Raw genomic sequence first — 23,082 nt, forward strand, 5'->3', positions numbered from 1 at the left:
GTGAGGTTCTGGCTCTGTACTCAGCACTGACTGTGCCCAGCGAGACCATTCGTCCCGTCGCCAGCGCTGCAATCCCCTTACAACTGCAGACGGTCGCTTCCTTGATTGGTGAGTGAAATAGATTCACGTCCCAGAGAGACTCAAGAACCTAAACATGCGGGAATCTTCAGCAAAAGAAGCACTGGAGGAACTCACACTGTAGGAGGGTCCCGACCTGAAATGCCTTCTGTCCATTTCCCTCCACAGATGCTGCCTGTTCCTCCAGCACTTTGTGTTCTGCTCATGTATCAGGGTATCTGTGTAGTGGGGGTGTGTATCCACCTCTGTGTGTTGGTTTTCTGAGTGCTAAAGGCAGGGGTTCATCCTGCCACAGCACTGATAGTGCACTACAGTGTAGTCACTCCACACAGTGACTACGTGATCAGAATATTGCACCATAATTAGCTGCACATTTCTGAACATAAAATACATAAAACAGATATTGAAGGTGTGTTGCGTTTTACAGCAGCAAATAGCAGGGCTGTGAACACCGAGGACACGTGTTATATTTAGTTTGAAGAAAGGACCCGACCCCAAACGTCACCTATTTATGTTCTTCAGAGATACTGCCTGACCTACTTAGTTACTCCAGCACTCGGTGTCTTTTTAAAAAAATGTTCCAGCATCTGCAGTTCCTTTGTGTGTCCCTTGTATATTTTGCATCAGCTGATTTATGTTGCTTTCGCCATCCCATAAAGCTACCAGTTAGAACAGTTGGGGCCTGCCTTGATCTCGGGTCTTGTTGCTTCGGATGGAGGTTTCCTGTTGAACAACAGGCTTCTGGGTGGGGGATGTGTTAATTTACCCAGGCAGACGTCTCGGACAAACACTTGGGTTCAAGCCTGCAGACATTAGTGGGCGGGTGATTTTCTTTATTTAAAATATAAATTTTTCTCAGAATAAATAATATATACAGAACAGAAATTGTGCAAAACTCTATACAGTAATGTCACAATCAGTAGTATTTGCTTCTAGCTTTAAAGAAGTCACCTTTGCCATCCCAAGCAGATTGTGACCCCCCCCCCTTCTCCCCCCCAATGCCCCACAGCGGACAGACCCTAGACTGTGGTCCACCCACACACAGTCTTGCCATCAACCGCACCGAGCTTCAGTGTGTCCCTCAGCACGTACTCCTGCAGTCTGGAATGGGCCAGTCGACAACATTCCCCGATGGACGTCTCGCGGTGCTGGGAAGTCACAAGATTTTGTGCGGACCAAAGACTGTCTTTCACCGAGTTGATGATTTTCCAGCAGCACTTCAATGTGTCCTTGGGTACATCCAAAGAATCAGAGAGCCCTCCGTTATGGGGCTGTTTGGGATGAACCGTGACAAGGACCCTTGCATCGGGATCTGAAACCCCTCTCTGTGACGAGGTGGGCAACTGTCTCCTCTCCGTAACAGCCGTCCTGAGGGCTGTGGCATCAGATGTTCCGTGCTGACCACTGCACATCACTTCACTTTCTCTCCAATCTCTGCCCCTCCTAATTTTGTCCATCATTTGACCCCACAACCTCTCTGCAGTCTCTCTTCATAACTCTCAGACAACACCCACATAATGTCCCAGGATATCTCCTCTGCATCCTCTCCAGGGATCATGCCTTTCCTATTGTGTGGTGAGCAAACTGCAGACCATAGTACCGAGGTCATGTGGCGATGAGGATATAATGACTCTCCAATAGGGTACAGAGCAACGTTTCTCAACCGGGGTTCCCAGGTTTAATTTCATATTCGTAATTTTATTATACACGTACGGCATATTCTAGGACAAAATCTTGGGTATTAGAATAAAGTCTTCAGCCTGTTATCTATATACTAAAACTCTTGTTTGTTTGTTCCTGAACTACAGCCAAAACGGTACACGATAGCGCAACAATTTTAGGCCCACCTTACTCACCGTCGTCCCTTTGGTGCTAATGGAAGACGTTTCATTGAAATCCGTGTTATATTTTTAACGTTATTCACATTTTAAAGTTTAAATCTATCTCCTAGGGAGGGGGGGTGTAAGGGGGGGTTGAGGGGGGATGGAGTGGGGGGGAGGGGAGAGGGATAGGGGGGAGGGAGGAAAGGGGGATGGGAGGGGGAGGAGGGAGAGGGGAGAGCGGGAGAGGAGAGAAGAGGGTGCTGCAACATTGCTGGAGAGGCTTGGGCCCAACGGGTCCACATCATTTAAAAGTATAATAATCCAAGAGGATATATTTAGCAACGTCTATATGGCGTCAGTGTCAAACGGCCTTTAGTGGTCAGTGGACAGGAGCTGTACGTGACGGATTCGTGTATCATGAAGTGACTCACTCGAGTACAGACGCATGCACGGTCTCCATCATATCATATCATATCATATATATACAGCCGGAAACAGGCCTTTTCGGCCCTCCAAGTCCGTGCCGCCCAGCGATCCTCGTACATTAACACTATCCTACACCCACTAGGGACAATTTTTACATTTACCCAGCCAATTAACCTACATACCTGTACGTCTTTGGAGTGGGGGAGGAAACCGAAGATCTCGGAGAAAACCCACGCAGGTCACGGGGAGAACGTACAAACTCCTTACAGAGCAGCACCCGTAGTCAGGATCGAACCTGAGTCTCCGGCGCTGCATTCGCTGTAAAGCAGCAACTCTACCGCTGCTTGTCTGTGCTTCCTACCGTGCAGGTACAGTCCCTCATTCACCTATGTTTTTGTTAGTTTATGAAAAGTTTGTGTGCGTTGTTTTCTCTCTCTCTCCTTATGAGGTCTCTTGAACAAACAGTATGATTTCCGTTGGGTTTTTTTTTTTGCATTGTCAATAAATTTGAGAAAAATGCAGGGGTTCCCTGAGACATGAAAATTATTTCAAGGGTTCTGCAAGGGTAAAAAGGTTGAGAAGCGCAGATACAGAGAGACTGAGTGAGTGGATGTGTTAAAGTTTGTTTTCTCTAGACAGACAACAATGCAACAAAGTTAGTGGTAAAACAGTAAAGTCTTTATTACGCCAGGCAGGAGTGGGGAGGTCAGCACCGGGTGGCTTCAGATACCCAAGCTCAGCTCGTGTCCCACTCCCCGAAACAAAGGACAAAACGGTCTAGTTATATCCTTTTCTTATCAGTGAATGAGGTGGCACCACTCACATCATGCCCATACAAGGTAGAGAAAGAAATAAGACCATGTCCATATAAGGTATTAAGAAGTCATCAGTAAGTCAGGGTTTTTTTTAGAAATAAAGCAATCTCAGCTTATTCTTATTATTTTTTTAGCAAAGCCAACTAAAGGCCAGTTTTTTTCCCCCCGTAAAAGTACATGCTGTACTTCTCTAGGTTAGACACAGCTTTATCTTTTTCTGCTTAGCTAAGCAATTTACAATGTGCAAGAGGAAGCCGGCAACCATTTTGTGACCTGTTTCTTTTGTAAGTACTTAGACTCTTTCAGATGGACAAATGGAATTTAATATGGGAAAGTGTTGTCATTATGCACTTGGGTGAGAGGAATCTGGTGAGTTTCGATTCTGTGACTGACATCGAAACCTGGTCAAGAAGGTTCAGAGAGACTTTGTGTGAGGGGAACATGTAGTTTTGGGACAACAATTTCACAAGTTATAGGAGTAAAATTAAGCCATTCAGTCCATTGAGTCCACTCTGCCATTCAATCATGGCAGATCTCTGCCTCCTAATCCAATTTTCCTGCGTTCCCATCACCCTTGACCCTTGATTTTAGGTTAAAAAATCTGCACTTTGTAGGAAGGAACTGCTAATGCTGGTTTATACCGAAGATAGACACAAAGTGCTGGAGCAACTTGACGAGAGTTAATCCAGCACTTTTATCTTCTGCACTGCCACTGAGAAAGCCAAGTGTCCAGTTGCAAGGGGAGGTTTCAGGGGCTTCAGTCTTGGATGAGTTTGGATGGGATGATGGTGTTGAACGGCAAGCTGTATTCGATGAACAGCAGCCTGACATGTGCGTTTCTGTTATACAGAAACATGTGTGTTTCTGTTACACATCTGTGGAGTCATTTATCATATCATCATCATCATATATATACAGCCGGAAACAGGCCTTTTCGGCCCTCCAAGTCCGTGCCGCCCAGTGATCCCCATACATTAACACTATCCTACACCCACTAGGGACAATTTTTACATTTACCCAGCCAATTTACCTACATACCATTTAAGTTCATTGGAACCATCATCACCAAGGACCTTAAATGGGGGGCCACCATCGACTCCACAGTCAAAAAGACCCAACAGAGGATGTACTTCCTGCGGCAGCTGAGGAAACACAATCTGCCACAGGCAATGATGGCCCAATTCTATACTGCCATCGTTGAGTCCATCCTCACCTTCTCCATCGTGGTCTGGTTTGGCTCAGCCACCAAGCACGACATCCGGAGGCTGCAACAAATTGTTCGATCAGCTGAGGAGGTTGTTGGCAGCAACCTTCCCCCCATTGACGAACTGTACACTGCAAGGGCCAAAAAGTGAGCGGGCAAGATCATCTCTGACCCCTCTCACCCTGACCACAAACTCTTTGAAGCACTTCCCTCTGGAAGGCGACTCCGGACTGTCAAAGCAGCCACAGCCAGACATAAAAACAGCTTTGTTTCCGCGAATAGTAGCTCTACTGAATAACGAAAAGTCTGTAGTCTCCTTTTGCTCTGGTTTATTTCACTCACATGTTTAAACTGTAATGTTGTATTCTTAATGTTTTATGCTTTATTCTTAATTGTTTACTGTATGTTCGTGTTGTTACTTGCGAGCGGAGCACCAAGGCACATTCCTTGTATGGGTACATACTTGGCCAATAAACATATTTATTCATTCATTCAGATGATGCAGAGCAGAGAGCCGATGAGATGCCATCTGTAGTTGACCCGTTTTAGTGATCGGCAAACTGAAGCGGTGCTGAGAATGGATTTCATTTCTACCATAGCCAACCTCTCCAAGCACTTCATTTGGTGGATGTACATACCACCATATGGTAATGGAAAATACTCGCTTCTAATAGCACATACTGCACAGGAACTTGCCCTTTGACACGCAACGTCCTTGTTGAACACGTTTCCAGGTTAAACTGCATAAGATTCATATCCCTCCATTTCCTGTCTATCGAAAAGCTTCTTAAATGCCATTCTCGTATCTGCCTCCACTACCAGCCCTGCCAGCACATTCCAGGCACCCACCACCCTCTCGTGTTTAAAAAAGAAACTTACCCTGCAGGTCTCCCAAGTGTCTTTCCATTCAACACAGAAACGTAACGGGCCAAGCTCAGTTAGGGTCAGCTGCTCATTGCATATTTTAGCCTGGCTGTGGGCAGTCGTGGCTGGCACATGTGTTCTCCTGAGGTGTTGCCTGACCCGCTTAGTTCTCCAGGATTTTGCGTCTTTGTTTTGCAAACTAGCTACTGCAGTTCCTTGTGCTTCCAGTGAAGCATGAAACTTGGGTGATTACTGTAGCTGTGAAGGGTAACTGTGCCCCACACAACTCTGCCATTAGCTGTACATCACACAGTACATTACACAAAGTGCCCTCATTTGGCACTTTTGTGATCAGATGCTCGTCATTAGTTGTTCCGTGTTTCTTGGAATATTAAGACTGAAACTGCCCTTCTTCATTCGAGTCTAGGAAGAGGAACCCACTACAACCCTTGAACAAGTTCAGTATATCCTTTCTCTGCAGATATCGCAGCTGGCATTGGAGTAAGCTCTAGTATTTGCTCCAGGCATCTCGGTACATCAGAGCACCCAGCGCAAGACTTGTGGTCAGTCCAGTGAGGTTCTGGCTCTGTACTCAGCACTGACTGTGCCCAGCGAGACCATTCGTCCCGTCGCCAGCGCTGCAATCCCCTTACAACTGCAGACGGTCGCTTCCTTGATCGGTGAGTGAAACAGATTCACGTCCCAGAGAGACTCAAGAAGCTAAACATACGGGAATCTTCAGCAAAAGAAGCACTGGAGGAACTCACACTGTAGGAGGGTCCCGACCTGAAATGCCGTCTGTCCATTTCCCTCCACAGATGCTGCCTGTTCCTCCAGCACTTTGTGTTCTGCTCATGTATCAGGGTATCTGTGTAGTGGGGGTGTGTATCCACCTCTGTGTGTTGGTTTTCTGAGTGCTAAAGGCAGGGGTTCATCCTGCCACAGCACTGATAGTGCACTACAGTGTAGTCACTCCACATAGTGACTACGTGATCAGAATATTGCACCATAATTAGCTGCACATTTGTGAACATAAAATAGACAAAACAGATATTGAAGGTGTGTTGCGTTTTACAGCAGCAAATAGCAGGGCTGTGAACACCGAGGACACGTGATATATTTAGTTTGAAGAAGGGACCCGACCCCAAACGTCACCTATTTATGTTCTTCAGAGATACTGCCTGACCTACTCAGTTACTCCAGCACTCGGTGTCTTTTTTTTAATGTTCAAGCATCTGCAGTTCCTTTGTGTCTACCTTGTATATTTTGCTTCAGCTGATTTAATGTTGCTTTCGCCATCCCATAAAGCTACCAGTTAGAACAGTTGGGGCCTGCCTTGATCTCGGGTCTTGTTGCTTCGGATGGAGGTTTCCTGTTGAACAACAGGCTTCTGGGTGGGGGATGTGTTAATTTACCCAGGCAGACGTCTCGGACAAACACTTGGGTTCAAGCCTGCAGACATTAGTGGGCGGGTGATTTTCTTTATTTAAAATATAAATTTTATTCAGAATAAATAATATATACGGAACAGAAATTGTGCAAAACTCTATACAGTAATGTCACAATCAGTAGTATTTGCTTCTAGCTTTAAAGAAGTCACCTTTGCCATTCCCAGCAGATTGTGACCCCCCTTCTACCCCCCAATGCCCCACAGCAGACAGACCCTAGACTGTGGTCCACCCACACACAGCCTTGCCGTCGACCGCACCGAGCTTCAGTGCGTCCCTCAGCACGTACTCCTGCAGTCTGGAATGGGCCAGTCGGCAACATTCCCCGATGGACGTCTCGCAGTGCTGGGAAGTCACAAGATTTTGTGCGGACCAAAGAGTGTCTTTCCCTGAGTTGATGATTTTCCAGCAGCAGTTCAATGTGTCCTTGGGTACATCCCATGAATCAGAGAGCCCTCCGTTATGGGGCTGTTTGGGATGAACTGTGACAAGGACCCTTGCATCAGGATCTGAAACCCCTCTCTGCGACGAGGTGGGCAACTGTCTCCTCTCCGTAACAGCCGTCCTGAGGGCTGTGGCATCAGATGTTCCGTGCTGACCACTGCACATCACTTCACTTTCTCTCCAATCTCTGCCTCTCCTAATTTTGTCCATCATTTGACCCCACAACCTCTCTGCAGTCTCTCTTCATAACTCTCAGACAACACCCACATAATGTCCCAGGATATCTCCTATGCATCCTCTCCAGGGATCATGCCTTTCCTATTGTGTGGTGAGCAAACTGCAGACCATAGTACCGAGGTCATGTGGCGATGAGGATATAATGACTCCCCAATAGGGTACAGAGCAACGTTTCTCAACCGGGGTTCCCAGGTTTAATTTCATATTCGTAATTTTATTATACACGTACGGCATATACTAGGACAAAATCTTGGGTATTAGAATAAAGTCTTCAGCCTGTTATCTATATGCCAAAACCCTCGTTTGTTTGTTTGTTCCTGAACAACAGCCAAAACGGTACACGACATCGTGACAATTTTGGGCCCACCTTACTCACCGTCGTCCCTATGGTGCTAATGGAAGACGTTTCATTGAAATCAGTGTTATATTTTTAAAGTTATTCACATTTTAAAGTTTAAATATATCTCCTAGGGAGGGGGGGATAAGGGGGGATGGATTGGGGGGGAGGGGAGGGAGGAAGGGGGGATGGGAGGGGAAGGGTGGACAGAGGGGGGAGGAGGGAGAGGGGAGGAGAGGGGGGAGGAGGGAGAGGGGAGGAGAGGGTGCTGCAACATTGCCGGAGAGGCTTGGGCCCAACGGGTCCACATCATTTAAAAGTATAATAATCCAAGGGGATATATTTAGCAACGTCTATACGGCGTCAGTGTCAAACGGCCTTTAGTGGTCAGTGGACAGGAGCTGTACGTGACAGATTCGTGTTTCATGAAGCGACTCACTCGAGTACAGACGCATGCACGGTCTCCATCAATCTTGTCTGTGCTTCCTAGCGTGCAGGTACAGTCCCTCATTCATCTATGTTATTTAGTAATTTTTGCCGATCATTTAGGGATGTTATATGAATTTTAAAGATTTAAGTATATTTATGTATGCTTTTGTTAGTTTATGAAAAGTTTGTGTGCGTTGTTTTCTCTCTCTCTCCTTATGAGGTCTCTTGAACAAACAGTATGATTTCCGTTGGGTTTTTTTTTTTGCATTGTCAATAAATTTGAGAAAAATGCAGGGGTTCCCTGAGACATGAAAATCACTTCAAGGGTTCCGCAAGGGTAAAAAGGTTGAGAAACGCTGATACAGAGAGACTGAGTGAGTGGATGTGTTTACGTTTGTTTTCTCTAGACAGACAACAATGCAACAAAGTTAGTGGTAAAACAGTAAAGTCTTTATTACGCCAGGCAGGAGTGGGGAGGTCAGCACCGGGTGGCTTCAGATACCCAAGCTCAGCTCGTGTCCCACTCCCCGAAACAAAGGACAAAACGGTCTAGTTATATCTTTTTCTTATCAGTGAATGAGGTGGCACCACTCACATCATGTCCATAACAAGGTAGAGAAAGAAATAATACCATGTCCATATAAGGTATTAAGAAGTCATCAGTAAGTCAGGGTTTTTTTTAGAAATAAAGCAATCTCAGCTTATTCTTCTTATTTTTTTAGCAAAGCCAACTAAAGGCCAGTTTTTTCCCACCGTAAAAGTACATGCTGTACTTCTCTAGGTTAGACACAGCTTTATCTTTTTCTGCTTAGCTAAGCAATTTACAATGTCCAAGAAGAAGCCGGCAACCATTTTGTGACCTGTTTCTTTTGTAAGTACTTAGACTCTTTCAGATGGACAAATGGAATTTAATATGGGGAAGTGTTGTCATTATGCACTTGGGTGAGAGGAATCTGGTGAGTTTCGATTCTGTGACTGACATCGAAACCTGGTCAGGAAGGTTCAGAGAGACTTTGTGTGAGGGGAACATGTAGTTTTGGGACAACTATTTCACAAGTTATAGGAGTAAAATTAAGCCATTCAGTCCATCGAGTCCACTCTGCCATTCAATCATGGCAGATCTCTGCCTCCTAATCCCATTTTTCTGCGTTCCCATCACCCTTGACACTCGTTCTAATCAGGAATGTGTCTATCTCTGCCTTAAAAATATCCAATATGGCCTCCACAGCCCTTTATGGCAATGAGTTCCACGGGTTAACTACCCCCTGACTAAAGAAGTTCCTCCTCACCTCCTTTCTAAAAGAGCGCCCTTTAATTCTGAGGCTATGACCTCTGGTCCTAGACTCTCCCACCAATCATTTCCACATCCACTCTATCCAGGCCTTTCGTTATTCTGTAAGTTCCAATGAGGCCCCCCCTCAACCTTCTAAACTCCAGTGAGTAGAGGCCCATTGCTGTCAAACGCTCATCATATGCTACCCACACATTCCTGGAATACTACTTGTAAATCTCCTCTGGACCCTCTCCAGAGCCAGCACATCCTCCCTCAGATATGGGGCCCAAATGTGCTCCAGATGCGGCCTGACCAGCGCCTTGTAGAGCCTCAGCATTACATCACCCGGGGTCATGAGAGGGAAGTGAGGCTGGAGAAAGGACGGCAGTTTGTAAGGAGGACGGGGAAGTTGTTTCGGGCAGAATACCACTTCAGTGGGTAACTGGGAGGGACTGGACCCGAGGAGATGCAATACCAGCTGGTGTGTGGGAGGAACTGGAAGGGAAGTCCGGAGGTCAGGGGCAACGGATGGATCTCAGGGACAAGATCAGCTGGAGAGTCTCTTGCACTGTTGTTCCAAATGTACAAGAAGGTTCATTGCACGAGATGCCCATCTCACTGTAATAGGGTCAGCATAACTGATCCCATCGTGTATAAAGACACAGATAGAATGATGTAAATAGAGAACTATTGATTTCATTGTACCTACCTTTGTTGGGCATGCAGTTTGAGAAGGCATTCTGGTCAGTGGGACAGGAACTGTGAATAAAGAGTTAAGGAGCCTGGCAAAGAAGCACTAATACCCAACACACTTCCTACATCAAATCAGGTATTTATATTCAAGTGACTTTGGCTCTGTCCGCACTCCCATCCACAGTCCAGACCCTATGGTGTAGATGGGTCTCGTGAGTGGACAGATAGAACATAGAACAGTACAGCACAGCAACAGGCCCTTTGGCCCACAATGTCTGTGCCCAAACATAATGCCAAGACCAACTCTTATCTGCCTGCACATAATCCATATCCATGTGCATATCTAAAAGTCTCAAACGCCAGTATTGTATCTGCCTCCACCCTCACCCCGGCAATGCATTCCAGGCAACCACTGTGTAATAAAACTTATTTACAGGTCCCTTTAAACTTTGCCCCCTCACCTTACAGCCATGCCCTCTAGTATTTGATATTTCCATTCTTCGAAATAGCTTCTGATTGTCTTACCCTACTATAATTATATTTTTAATCATTTTATGATAATTATTTTATAATCTTATAATTTTATATACTTCTATCCTGCCTCCCCTTCACCTCTGGTGTTCCTGAAAAAAACAATCTAAGTCTGCGTAATCTCTCTCTGTGTAGAAAATTACCCCACATCTAGGCATTATTCTGGTAAAATGCGTAGGAAGGAACTGCAGATGCTGGTTTAAACCGAAGATAGACACAAAAAGCTGGAGTAACTCCGTGAGTCAAACAGCATCTTTGGAGAATGGGAATAGAGGACGTTTCGGGTTGAGACCCTTCTTCAGACAGAGTCTGAGGAAAGGGAAACGAGAGAAATAGAAGGTGATAGGGAGAGATATGGTACAAATTAATTGAAGATCTGCAAAAAAGTTATAATGATAAAGGAAACAGTTCACTGCTAGCTGTGGGCTAGATGAAAACGAGTTACAGGGAATGTAACTCACCAGGGCGACAGTGAAACTAGTACAACGACTAGGATGGGGGAGGGACGGAGAGAGAGGGGGTGCAAGGGTTACTTGAAGTTAGAGAAATCAATACTCATACCACTGGGATGTAAACTGCCCAAGCGAAAGATGAGGTGTTGTTCCTCCAAGTAATGTTTGGCCTCACTCTGATAATGGAGGAGGCCGACAGAAAGATCGGTGCGGGAATTGGAAGGGGAGTTAAAGTGTTTAGCAACGGGGAGATCAGGTAGGATCAGGTGGACTAAGCGAAGGTGTTCAGCGAAATGATCGCCCAGTCTACGTTTGATCTCGCCGATGTATAAGAGTCCACACCAGGAACGATGGACACAGTAGATGAGGTTGGAGGAGGTGCAAGTGAACCTGAAAGGACTGTCGGGGTCCCTGGACAGAGTCAAGGGAGGAGGTACAGGGACAGGTGTTGCATCTCCTGCGGTTGCAGGGGAAGGTACCTGGGGAGGGGGTGGCTTGGGTGGGAACTCGTCTGAAAATCATTTTCATCTGGCCCACAGCTGACAATGGCCTGTTTCCTTTACTTTTTTGCATATCTTTCATTCATTTGTACTATATCATCATCTATATCTCTGGTTTCCCTTTCCCCTGACTCTCAGTCTGAAGACGGACCCGAAACCTCACCTATTCCTTTTCTCCAGAGATGCTGTCTGACCCGCTGAGTTACTCCAGTTTTCTGCGTCTATTATTCAGGTAAACCTTCTCTGCACCTCCCCTAAAGCATCCACATTTTTACTGTATTGGCGTGACCAGAACTGCACACAATACTCCAAATGCAGCCTAACCAAAGATCTGCAGACACAGAGGATTTAGTGAACTAATAAGTGTGCGGGCACTGGATTATTGAAGTTTTACTGATTGTGAGCTGTCTTTCAGATATCTACCTCCGGAGTGTGCTGACTGGATTCGGCTTGTCATGTTTCATTCCACTCTCTGTTTCAGATCACTGACATTTCCTGAGTCTCCACTTCTGGTTGAGTGATGTGTGATCTCTTGCAACTGTCCGCTCTGGGTCGCCCTTTCCAGTTGGGAATGCTGTACGACTGCCGATCAGACAGTCTGATCCCAGGTACTGGAATGAGATCACATGAATCAGAGGTGGTCAATGCAGAGCCACGGGCTCAGGTGACCAATCTCACGTTGGTGACCACAACTCTTAGTTTCAGTGCAGCTTGGCAATGGGATAAGGATGGTGTGGGAATTAGGTTAAACAGGAAGGCAGATTTTTATATCATTGCAACTTGTTGCATTTTGGGAAGTCAACCCAGGGCAGAACCTACACAGTGAATGGGAGAGCTCTGGGCAGTGTTGAAGAGTGGAGATCTAGCAGTACACCGTGCCCTGAAACTGGCATCAAGGTGGTCAAGATGGTTTTTGGTCCATTCATTTTCATCAACCAGGGTATTGAGTATAGGAGTTAGGACATTGTTACACTTGTACAATACGTTCGTGAGACCACATTTAGAGTCTAATGTTCAGCTTTGGTCACCCTGCTACAGGAAGGATGTCATTAGGCTGGGAAGAGTGCAGAAAAAATTTACGACGTTGTTGCCAGGACCTGAGGGCCTGTGTTATGGGGAGAGGTCGGGCAGGCTTTGAGTCTGAGGGGTAGTCTTATAGACGTGTATAAAATCATTGGAACAGATAGGATGAATGCATAGATGCAAAGTAGGAGAATCAAGAACCAGAGGATATAAGTTTAACGTGTAAGGGGATTCTTAACGAGAGGATTTGAGTATAGGAGCAAAGAGGTCCTTCTGCAGTTGTATAGGTGAGACCACATCTGGAGTATTGTGTGCAGTTTTGGTCTCCTAATTTGAGGAAGAACATCCTTGTAATTGAGGTAGAGCAGCATAGGTTCACGAGGTTAATCCCCGGGATGGCGGGACTATCATTTAAGGAAAGATTGGAAAGACTGGGCTTGTATTCACTGGAGTTTAGAAGGATGAGAGGGGATCTTATAGAGACGTATAAAATTATAAAAGGACTGGACAAGCTAGATGCAGGAAAAATGTTCCGAATGTTGGGGGAGTCTAGAACCAGGGGCCACAGTCAAAGAATAAAGGGGAGGTCATTTAATACTGAGGTGAGAAGAAATATTTTCACCCAGAGTTGTGAATTTGTAGAATACTCTGCCACAGAGGGCAGTGGAGGCCAATTCACTGGATGAATTTAAAAGAGAGTTAGATAGAGCTCTAGGGGCTAATGGAATCAAGGGATATGGAGAGAAGGCAGGCACAGGTTACTGATTGTGGATGATCAGCCATGATCACAATGAATGGCTGGCTCGAAGGGCCTGATGGCCTCCTCCTGCAAGTATTTTCTGTGTTTCTATGAAGGGGTAAGATTTAATAGGAACCTGAGGGGCAACTTTTTCACAGAGGGTGGTGGGTACATGGAACAAGTTACCAGAAGAGGTAGCTGTAACTGCATTTACACTGAGACTAGCTTGGGTGGGGTACGTTGGTCAGGCCGAGTTGGGCTGAAGGGCCAACCTCTGGCTATATGACTATGAACCTATTTTTTCGGCATCACCTGGCATAACGTAGACCGGAAGCAGCTACCTGCAGGTTCGTGGACTTCTGCCAAATGGGAGTCATTCAGGGCAAAGTGTTCCCATGAAGTGGAAAGGTAACAATACCAATTCCACTAGACACAGGATATCAAGGTGTAATGAAGGTAGACACAAAAAGCTAGAGTAACTCAGCAGGTCAGGCAGCATCTCTGGAGAAAAGGAATGGGTGACGTTTCGGGTCGACACCCTTCTTCAGACTGATGTCAGGGGATGGGGCGGGATAAAGATAGGATGTAGTAGGAGACAGGAAGACTAGTGGGAGGACTGGGAAGGGGGAGGGGATAGAAAGGGAAAGCAGGTACTATGGGAAGTTAGAGAAGTCAATGTTGATACTGGATATAGGAGATTGTACGATAGGAATTGTAATTATTATTAACTTATTAGCCAAGTATGTAAAAACATACAAGGATTTTGATTTACCATACAGTCACATCAAAAATAAAAAGCAACAAGACACACAACTACAAAAAATCAACATAAACATCCACCACAGCGCACTGTGATGGAAGGCAATAGCGTATTATCTTCTTCCCTCCTTTTCTCCCGCGGTTAGGGCAGTCAAACGATCCGTAGTCGAATGAGATCGAAGCTCCTGCGGTTGGTGCTCCTAAAGTCGATCCCTAGCCAAGGGACTGCGAGCTCCACGATGTTACGTCCGCAGGCTCCCGCAGTTCGACCTCCCGAAGTCGATCCCTGACAAAGGGATTGCAAGCTCCATGACATTAAGTCCGCAGGCTCCCGCATTTGGAGCTCCCGAAGTCGATCCACAGTAAAGGGACCGCCAGCTCCACGATGTTAGGCCGCATTGCAGTCAGAGATACGAAACGGAAAAGTCGCATCTCCGTCGAGGATAGAGATTTTTAAAAAGTTTCCCCCAACCCACCCCCCCCCCCCCCCCCCCTCTCACATAATGCAAAACTAAAAATTACTAAAACATACATTTAACAACAGACTAAAAACAACAAAAAGGACGAGACCGACTGTTGGCGAGGTTGCCATCGTATGGCGCCACCTGGTGGAACTTAAACATAGAATTCTTAAAAACTAGAGAACTTAAACATTGTTGAGGGAGGATCTCCCTCTGGAGCATTCAAAATGTAGCTTGGGATGAACTTGAAAAAGTAATCAGGAAAGCAAAGTGGGGGGAGGGGGATTCAAAGTATTACTGGGAGACAAGGTTACGGAAAATGCCAAAGAATGTTAGGTTATTATTAAGGACAGGAGAGTAACCAGATAAAGATTAGGGCCCATTAAACTAAAAACTGTTCATGGAGTTAGAAAAAATAGAAGCAGTCCGTATTCACCAATGAGAAGTACATGGTTGCAACAATCAGTTATTCTGGCAGTAAAATTCTAGGTTATAATATTCTGGGAGAGAATGTCTTTGTGTGGTTAACAGTGGATACATCTCATGGCAAGTTGATGAGATCTATCCAAGAGATCACAGTTGAGGTGCTAGCCTCAGCAGAGCAGCAGGTCCTGGACAATATTCAGGCTTCCCACAAGTTTACAGTGTTGATCGCTTTTTCTTTATCCTGTAGGCATCACCCTGTGGGACTTGAAGACACTGCAGAGCAACCTTGACCGTCGTGACCAGCCCAGCACTGAGATTCACATCATTTCGTCAGACTCCATGGAAAAGAAAGCCACTGCCCTCAATGTGTCAGCATCACTGAAAGCGAGTTTCCTGGGTGGGTTAGTGGAGGTGAAAGGGTCGGCAAAGTATCTCAACGATACGAAGGAATCAAAGCAGCAAGCACGAGTTACCCTTCAGTACAAAGCGACAACCAGGTTTGAACAACTGACGATGAGTCAATTAGGGAGACAGAATATTACCTACCCGACTGTGTTTGATGAGGGCTCCGCCACCCATGTCATTACAGCAGTGCTGTACGGGGCCCAGGCCTTCTTTGTGTTTGACCAAATGACGTCTTCAGCAGAGAACACACAGGATATTCAGGGTAACATAGAGGTAATGATTAATATTCTCCCTAAGATTGCGATTGAGGGAGCGGCCTCACTACAAATGACAGACGAACAGAGTTCTCACGCCGAGAAGCTTAGCTGCACCTTTTACGGGGACTTCTCGCTGAAGAACAATCCCACCACCTTCCGAGATGCCATGAATATCTATACCACCCTCCCAAACCTCCTGGGCCCAGATGGAGAGCATGCAGTGCCCTACACAGTTTGGCTCTATCCTCTCGAAAAGCTCGACTCAAAAGCTGCTCAGATGGTGAGGGAGATCAGCGTGGGATTGGTGAGTCGCTGCCAGGGTGTCTTGGAACAGCTCAGTGAGGCCGTGATGAGATGCAATGACCTGATGAAAGACAGCATCGCCACTCAGTTTCCCAAGATCAGGCACGGGATACTTCAATTCCGAGAGATGTGTCTGGAATACAAACTGGTTTTCCAAGGGACCTTAGCCAGAGTTTTGCCGTCCATTCGGGGCGGAGGGAAGGAGGAAGGGTTGCTGGGGGACATACTGAGGAACATGGAGCAGTCACCATTGAAACACCAAGCACTGACCGCATGGCTGGATGACAAGGAATGGGAGATGATGGTCGTGGGACTTTGCCTCAGGATATTGAAAGACATACCTGTTGTGAAATCAAGGAGAGAGTTGCAGGAAGTGTTGATGGATCCAGCAACAGAGTACGTGGTCTGCTTCACATTCACAACACTGCATCAGGAGGATTTCTACCTGACCGAGGCAATCAAGTACCTCCAATCTCTCACAGCAGAGAAAATGCAGATGTCACCTCCTGCTGGCAGAGCCTGTACACCACAACACAGCGAGCGCTGGTTTCAGTCATTGTCCATAACTGAGAAGTTGAAGGAACGGTCCAAATTGTTCCTGGATTTTGCCACAGCCAACAGTGGGGACGAAAAAGTAAAATTCCTTGTTGGATCCACGCGGGATGACGGTAATGTGGGTGCCTCTATTTACCTGTATGGGGGAGGGATTGTGAGGAGCAGCTGCTTTGAACCCCCATCTCAGCTCAAGATACCTGCGGTTAGCGGGACAACACACGACAGTGCGACGCTGCAGTTAGACCCACCCACATGTGGTTCTGATGAGATTGTGGGCTACAAGGTAGAGTATCGAGGTAGCCAGCAGGAGAAATGGACAATACTAGATACACCTGACACATCCCACTCCTTCACAATATCTGGGTTGGAGCCACACCAGGAATATCACTTCCAATACAGAGCCGTGACCAAGTTTGGGGTCAGCAAGACCAGTGAGACCTACAAGGTCTCCACCCGGCCGACAAATCCACCTGGTAAACCGGTCTTCCAGGATCAGTCACCCAACCCAACACTGTCCTGGGATGGACCGAGTCAGATTGGAGCTGATGTTGAAATCAATCAGTACAGGATTGAATATAGAGAAGAACCATCAGTCACGTCCAACACGGAGGGTGGATTATGGGAGCAAGTTCAGACAACAGACACAAAATGCTACCATCATTTAGAGGGACTGAAATCCGACACAGTCTACAGAGTCCGAGTGTCGGCTGATTGTGGAGAAGCAGGTTCCAGCACCGCAAGTGAGGAGGTTTCAATAAAAACAGAAAATGTACAAACCGGAAAAGCCCTGAAATTTCAGAGCAACGGTCGATTAATAACCAAGGGAAACCCTTCCATTTACAAGCTCAACTTCAGTCTGAAGGAGGGTCTCAATCCGAAATGTCACCCATTCCTTCTCTCCAGAGATGCTGCCTTTACCAATGAGTTACTCCAGCATATTCGGTCTGCCATTCAGAAGGGGCAATTTAATAACTATGAACACATTGTGGAATGCTCCTACGGAAAACCCACCACAACACACAAGATGAAGACAATTATGATTCTGGGGGCAACTGGGTCAGGAAAGACAACCCTCATCAATGGGATGATCAACTACATCTTGGGTGTGAAATGGGAGGACAACTTCAGATACCAGCTAATACAGGAAGAGACAGGAAAATCCCAGGATGAGAGTCTGGTCCACACGTTCACTATCTACCATCTCCATCATCAGGTAGGATTTAAGATTGATTACTCTCTGACTATCATTGACACGCCAGGATTCGGCAGCAAACATCTGTGTTGGCGAGATCGAGAGATCATTTTTCACACCTCCAGGTTCTTGACTTTCCCACATGGTGATCAGATCGATGCCATCTGTTTTGTTGTTCAAGCCTCCCTGCCTTGTCTGACTGAGACACAGAAATTTGTCTTTGATACCATTCTTTCTCGTTCTAGCAAAGGTTTTGCAGAGAACTTCCAATTAATGGTGACATTTGCAGATGAACGTAGTCCCCCTGTTCTGGAAGCCTTTAAAAAAGCTAATGTACCCTACCCCAAAGACAAAAGTGATATGCCAGTACACTTCAAGTTTAACAATTCAGCCATTTTTGCCCAGCGTCCAACCTCTGGAAACTCTGGTGAGGGGAGATCCAATGACAGCGGGGAAGAAGCTGCAATGTTCTGGAAAATGGGAGAAAATAGTCTGAAGAACTTCTTCACAGCTCAATGGGCACAATAGAAACAAGGACCTTACGTTTGACCGAAGAGGTTCTGATGGAACATAAGCAGCAGGAAGCTGTATTGTAGTGGGGGGGCGTTCAAACTCAGATCCAAACATTGTTGTCCATATTGCAAGAAGAAGAGAAATTGAAACAGGCCATGAGCGAAAACTGTACCGAGCTGGATGGATTGATGGGAAACTTTAGTCTGTCCTCAGAAATTTGGCTTAAGCAATCACAAAATTGAACAGTTCAGGTTTGACCATGAAATGATTAAAAAAAAGAGGACTTCCGCCTACCTCGTATGAAAAGGCTCAGCAGAAAGTCATGCAGTCACTTGAGCGTCACTTGAACAGGGGTTTGCTGAGGTGGGGAACACAGAGCTGGAGCTGACTCAACAATTATCGCAGAGCATTAGATGACTTGAAGAAATAGCCCGGAGACCAAACCTGTTGCCAACACTGACCTCCTGATTCAGGCTGAGAAAGTGGAAGCGAAGCCAGGTTTCATGGAGCAAATTCAGGCACTGACCGGTGTGAAGCAGGCGAAATTCTGAGAAAGAATCGCCAGCAATGAGAAACTGTCACCAGAGTATTCGAAGGCAGGTGCGGCGGGAGGGGAATGAATTGGAGGAAGGTTTCACGAAAAATGTCAAACGTGATGAATTGGTTCTCTTCCAATAAGTAACTGAGAAACATTCCAGCTGTTTTCCAAATGCGGAGAAGAACAAACCCTCGTTCTAATTCCTCGTACTTCGCCACCCCCACATTCCCACAGCCGTTCACACCAAACCTTCCTTCCTCGATGCTGCCTCCTTCCTCACCATGCTACTCCTCCCGCTCGGGGCCATTCACCTGCAGTGGCTTCTCCTCCCAGTCCCACGCCTCTCGACAGCTCCAAGGATCTATCCACGTCCCTAGGTTCCATTCTACATCTATGTCCCACCCTTCAGTAAGTTCACCCGAGTCACAATGCCCGTTTTATCAGTACACAGGCTGCCTCTGGTTCCAGCTCCCCACCTTCTCCTTCCACCCCCCTCATAAGTTCACGAGCAGAATTAGGCCATTCGGACATGGCCTCCACAACCGTCTGTGGCAATGAATTCCACAGATTCATCACCCTCTGACTAAAGAAATTCCTCCTCATCTTCTTAAAGGAACATCCTTCAATTCTGAGGCTATGACCTCTGGTCCGAGACTCTCCCACTAGGGGAAACATCCTCTCCACATTTACTCTATCCAAGCCTTTCACGATTCGGTAAGTTTAAGTGCCTCCTCATCCTTCTAAACTCCAGCGAGTAACGGCCCAGTGCCGTCAAATGCTCATCATATGTTAACCGATTCATTCCTGGGATCATTCTCGTAAACCTCCCCTGGACCCTCTCCAGTGCCAGAACATCCTTCAGATACGAGGCCCAAAATAACTCATAATACTCCAATTGCGGTCTGACCAGTGCCTTCTCGAGCTTCAGCATTACATCCCTGTTTTTGTATTCTAGCCCTTTAGAAATAGCTTGGTTCTCCAAACCAAGCTATTGCCTCTGTGCAAGTGTACAGCAATCCTGTGCCTCAGCTTTACTTCCCCATATCTTCTCTACGACTGACGTTAGGTTCAGAGCCCTGGAATTACCTGGTTTATTCCCGCTGCCCTTCTCAAATTGCTGTCCTCCTGACCTCTTGGACTTCACTCATTAAATGTGAACAGTATGAATCTCAGCCAGGGTCAAAGCAATCTCCTCCCATAGCAGCCTGGGCTACAACCATCGCAAATCTCCTCCAAGGTATCTAATGTTTCCTTTTTAATGGTAACATGTTCTAAAGTTCAAGAAATGCAATATCCTTCTCTTCAGTAAATACAGAGCAGAGGTCAAAGTGAAGCCCATTGCAAATTGGAGGAGCAGCACTTCATATTTTGCTTGGGCAGCTTACAACCCAGTGGTATGAATTTTGACTTCTCTAACTTCAAGTAACCCTTGCTTTCCCTCTCTCCATCCCCCCCCCCCTCCCAGTTCTATGACCAGTCTGACCGTCCCCCTGATTACATGGTGTCTGTTTGTTTTGTTGTCACCTTCCCCTAGCTGACAATGATCTATTCAGTCTGAAGAAGGGTCTCGACCCGAAACATCACCCATTCCTCCATTCTCCAGGATCTCTGGGTTCCTCCCACACTCCAAGACATACAGGTTTGTAGGTTAACTCAAACTGGCTTGGTATAAATGTAAATTATCCCTGGTGTGTATCCCTAGTGTTAGTCGGCGCGGTCTCGGTGGGCCGAAGGGCCTGTTTCCATGCTGTATCCCTAAATTAAAACTAAACATAGAGATTCCACGTAGAGATTGGTCCCCAATGGGTCTTATCCTTTCACTGGATAAACATAAAATGCTTTGGACCTGTTCTTAATCTTGTCTGCTGGTATTACTTTGTATTGTTCTTTGCACTTGTAATCAATTTTTAATTTCCGCTCTATACTTCTAATACCATTTTATACCCTTTTCCTTCTACATACTTCCCCCTTTTGATTCAATTATTAATAACTTTTCTCTTCCAAAACCAATAGGATAAATGGCAGACATAGATAGCCTGACAATTATATCTCACCTGAACCAAAACATTATTCTTTCTGAAGATAGGAAGAATCCACCAGCAATGGCTGCCTCGCCAACAGTCTGTCTTTTCCTTCTTTGTGTTTTAATGATGTGTGTTAAAGGGATGTTTTTAGTCTTCTTTAGTTTGTTTTATGTGGGGGGGGGGGAGTTTGGGGGGAACTTTTTCTAATCTCTTACCTTGACTGGGATGTGATTTTGTTCCGTATTGTATCTCCTTCCGCACTGAGTTCTAACATCGAGGAGTTGGCGGCCTTTGCTGGAGACCGATTTTGAAAGCTCCAACCACCTACGGGACTTTAGCATCGCGGAGCCCACGATCCCTTTGCCAGGGGCCGACCTCAGAACTCCAACCGTGGGTGCTCGCGGACTTAACATAACGGAGCCCGCGGTCTCTGGTCAGAGATCGACTTCGGGAACTCCAAGCCGCAGAAGCTTCAACCGCCCCGATACGGGAATTACGATTGCCCTGATGCCGGGGCTTCGACCGCTAGCTGCGGGAGCTTCGAACGCCCCGATTGCGGATGGTTCGACTGCCCCGACCACGGGGGAATAAAGAAGGAGATTGGACTTTTTTTGCTTTCCGTCACAGTGAGGAATGTGGAATCCACTGTGGTGGATGTTTATGTTAACTTTTATGTAGTTGTGTGTCTTGGTGCTTTTTTTTCGCAAGGGTGTATGGTAATTCTGTTCAAAATTGTAAGGCTTTCTGCGCTGTATTTCTGTCTCCAAAAAGTTATCTCACTATACCTCAGTAAGCGACAAATAACATACTGTACCATAATTGCAATAGAAGTTGTGGAATTTCTGGATATTAAAGGCATTAAGTGATGAGAGGGCGACACTCGAGTCCAATGACTGACAATTTAAAGAATTGAAACAAGGAACTACAGATGATGGTTTTCCCCATAGGACACAAAATGCTGGAGTAACTCAGATCAGGCAGCATCTGTGAAGAACATGGTCAGGCTGCATCCGTGGAGACGGACACAAAATACTGGAGTAAGTCAGCAGATCAGGCAGCATCTCTGGAGAATATGGATAGATGATGTCTGGGTTCGAGACCCTTCTTCATTCACAATGACTGACATTTAGGAAGGAACTGCAGATGTTGGTTTACACTAAAGATAGACACAAAAAGCTGGAGTAACTCAGTTGGTCAGACAGCAGCTCTGGACTTTAGTTTAGAGATATAGCGCAGAAACAGGCCCTTTGTCCCACCGAGTTCACGCCGACCAGCGATCCCTGCACACTCATACTAGTGTGACGATGATAAAGGAAAGAACACTGTTAGCTGTTTGCTCGATGAGAACTAGTTAGACAATATGACTCAACAAGACAAGGAACATTATCAGTACTTAAGATAGGCGCAAAAAGCTGGAGTAACTCAGCGGGACAGGCAGCATCTCTGGAGAGAAGGAATGGGAGACATTTCAGGTCAAGATCCTTCTTCAGACGAAGGGTCTCGACCCGGCAGGTCACCCATTCCTTCTCTCCAGAAACGCTGCCTGTCCCGCTGAGTTACACCAGCTTTTTGTGTCTATCTTCGGTTTAAACCAGCATCTGCAGTTCCTTCTTACTCGGGGTGCTAACTTTCTAACTCCGAAATAAGTGTAAAAATGTGACGCCGCCACCCGCGCCCCACGTGACCTCACCTAGCCAGCAGCCACATGCTCCCGCTGTTCCAGTGACGACCTCCTGGTCACGGACGCGTGTTGCTACGCAATCTCCGTTAGGCGAACACACTCGGCCCTGCTCCCCGAACACACTAAGTTTAGCCTACACTCAAGTCAAGTCAAGTCAATTTTATTTGTATAGCACATTTAAAAACAACCCACGTTGACCAAAGTGCTGTACATCAGTTCAGGTACTAAGAACGAACATACAATGGTACCCAAACATAACAGCACATACATAAACAGTTCACAGCGCCCCCTCAGAGGGCCTCAAACGCTAGGGAGTACAAATAGGTTTTGAGCCTGGACTTAAAGGAGTCGATGGAGTGGGCAGTTCTGATGGGGAGAGGGATGCTGTTCCACGGTCTAGGAGCTGCAACCGCAAAAGCGCGGTCACCCCTGAGCTTAAGCCTAGACAGCGGGATAGTGAGTAGCCCCAAGTCGGCCGACCTGAGGGACCTGGAGATAGAGTGGTGGGTGAGAAGATTTTTGATATGGGGGGGGGGGGGGGGGGGGGGCAAGCCCGTTTAGGGCTTTGTATGTGAATAGGAGGAGCTTGAAATTGATTCTGTACCGTACTGGGAGCTGACTGGGCCTACTGTGTCCGTGCCTACAAGGGCCC

General features: G+C 46.4%; 1 protein-coding gene across 2 annotated transcripts in view; it reads left to right on the top strand.

Moving 5' to 3' along the window:
- LOC144603199 (stonustoxin subunit beta-like) overlaps positions 1-22,205 on the top strand; it is a 33,478-nt gene extending 11,273 nt beyond the window's left edge. The window contains exons 1-3 of one of the 2 annotated variants that reach the window (XM_078416383.1): positions 5,724-5,890; positions 12,036-12,162; positions 15,210-22,205. In XM_078416383.1, coding sequence (XP_078272509.1) covers positions 12,075-12,162; positions 15,210-18,202 — 3,081 coding nt within the window. In that variant the 5' untranslated portion in view covers positions 5,724-5,890; positions 12,036-12,074 and the 3' untranslated portion in view covers positions 18,203-22,205. Of the gene's footprint in view, positions 1-5,723; positions 5,891-12,035; positions 12,163-15,209 lie in introns of those variants that run through there. The other variant, XM_078416384.1, reaches the window with a different exon arrangement.
- Positions 22,206-23,082: the final 877 nt, after the last annotated feature.

The sequence above is a fragment of the Rhinoraja longicauda genome, chromosome 19 (assembly GCF_053455715.1).
Source record: "Rhinoraja longicauda isolate Sanriku21f chromosome 19, sRhiLon1.1, whole genome shotgun sequence".
Lineage (NCBI taxonomy): Eukaryota > Metazoa > Chordata > Chondrichthyes > Rajiformes > Arhynchobatidae > Rhinoraja > Rhinoraja longicauda.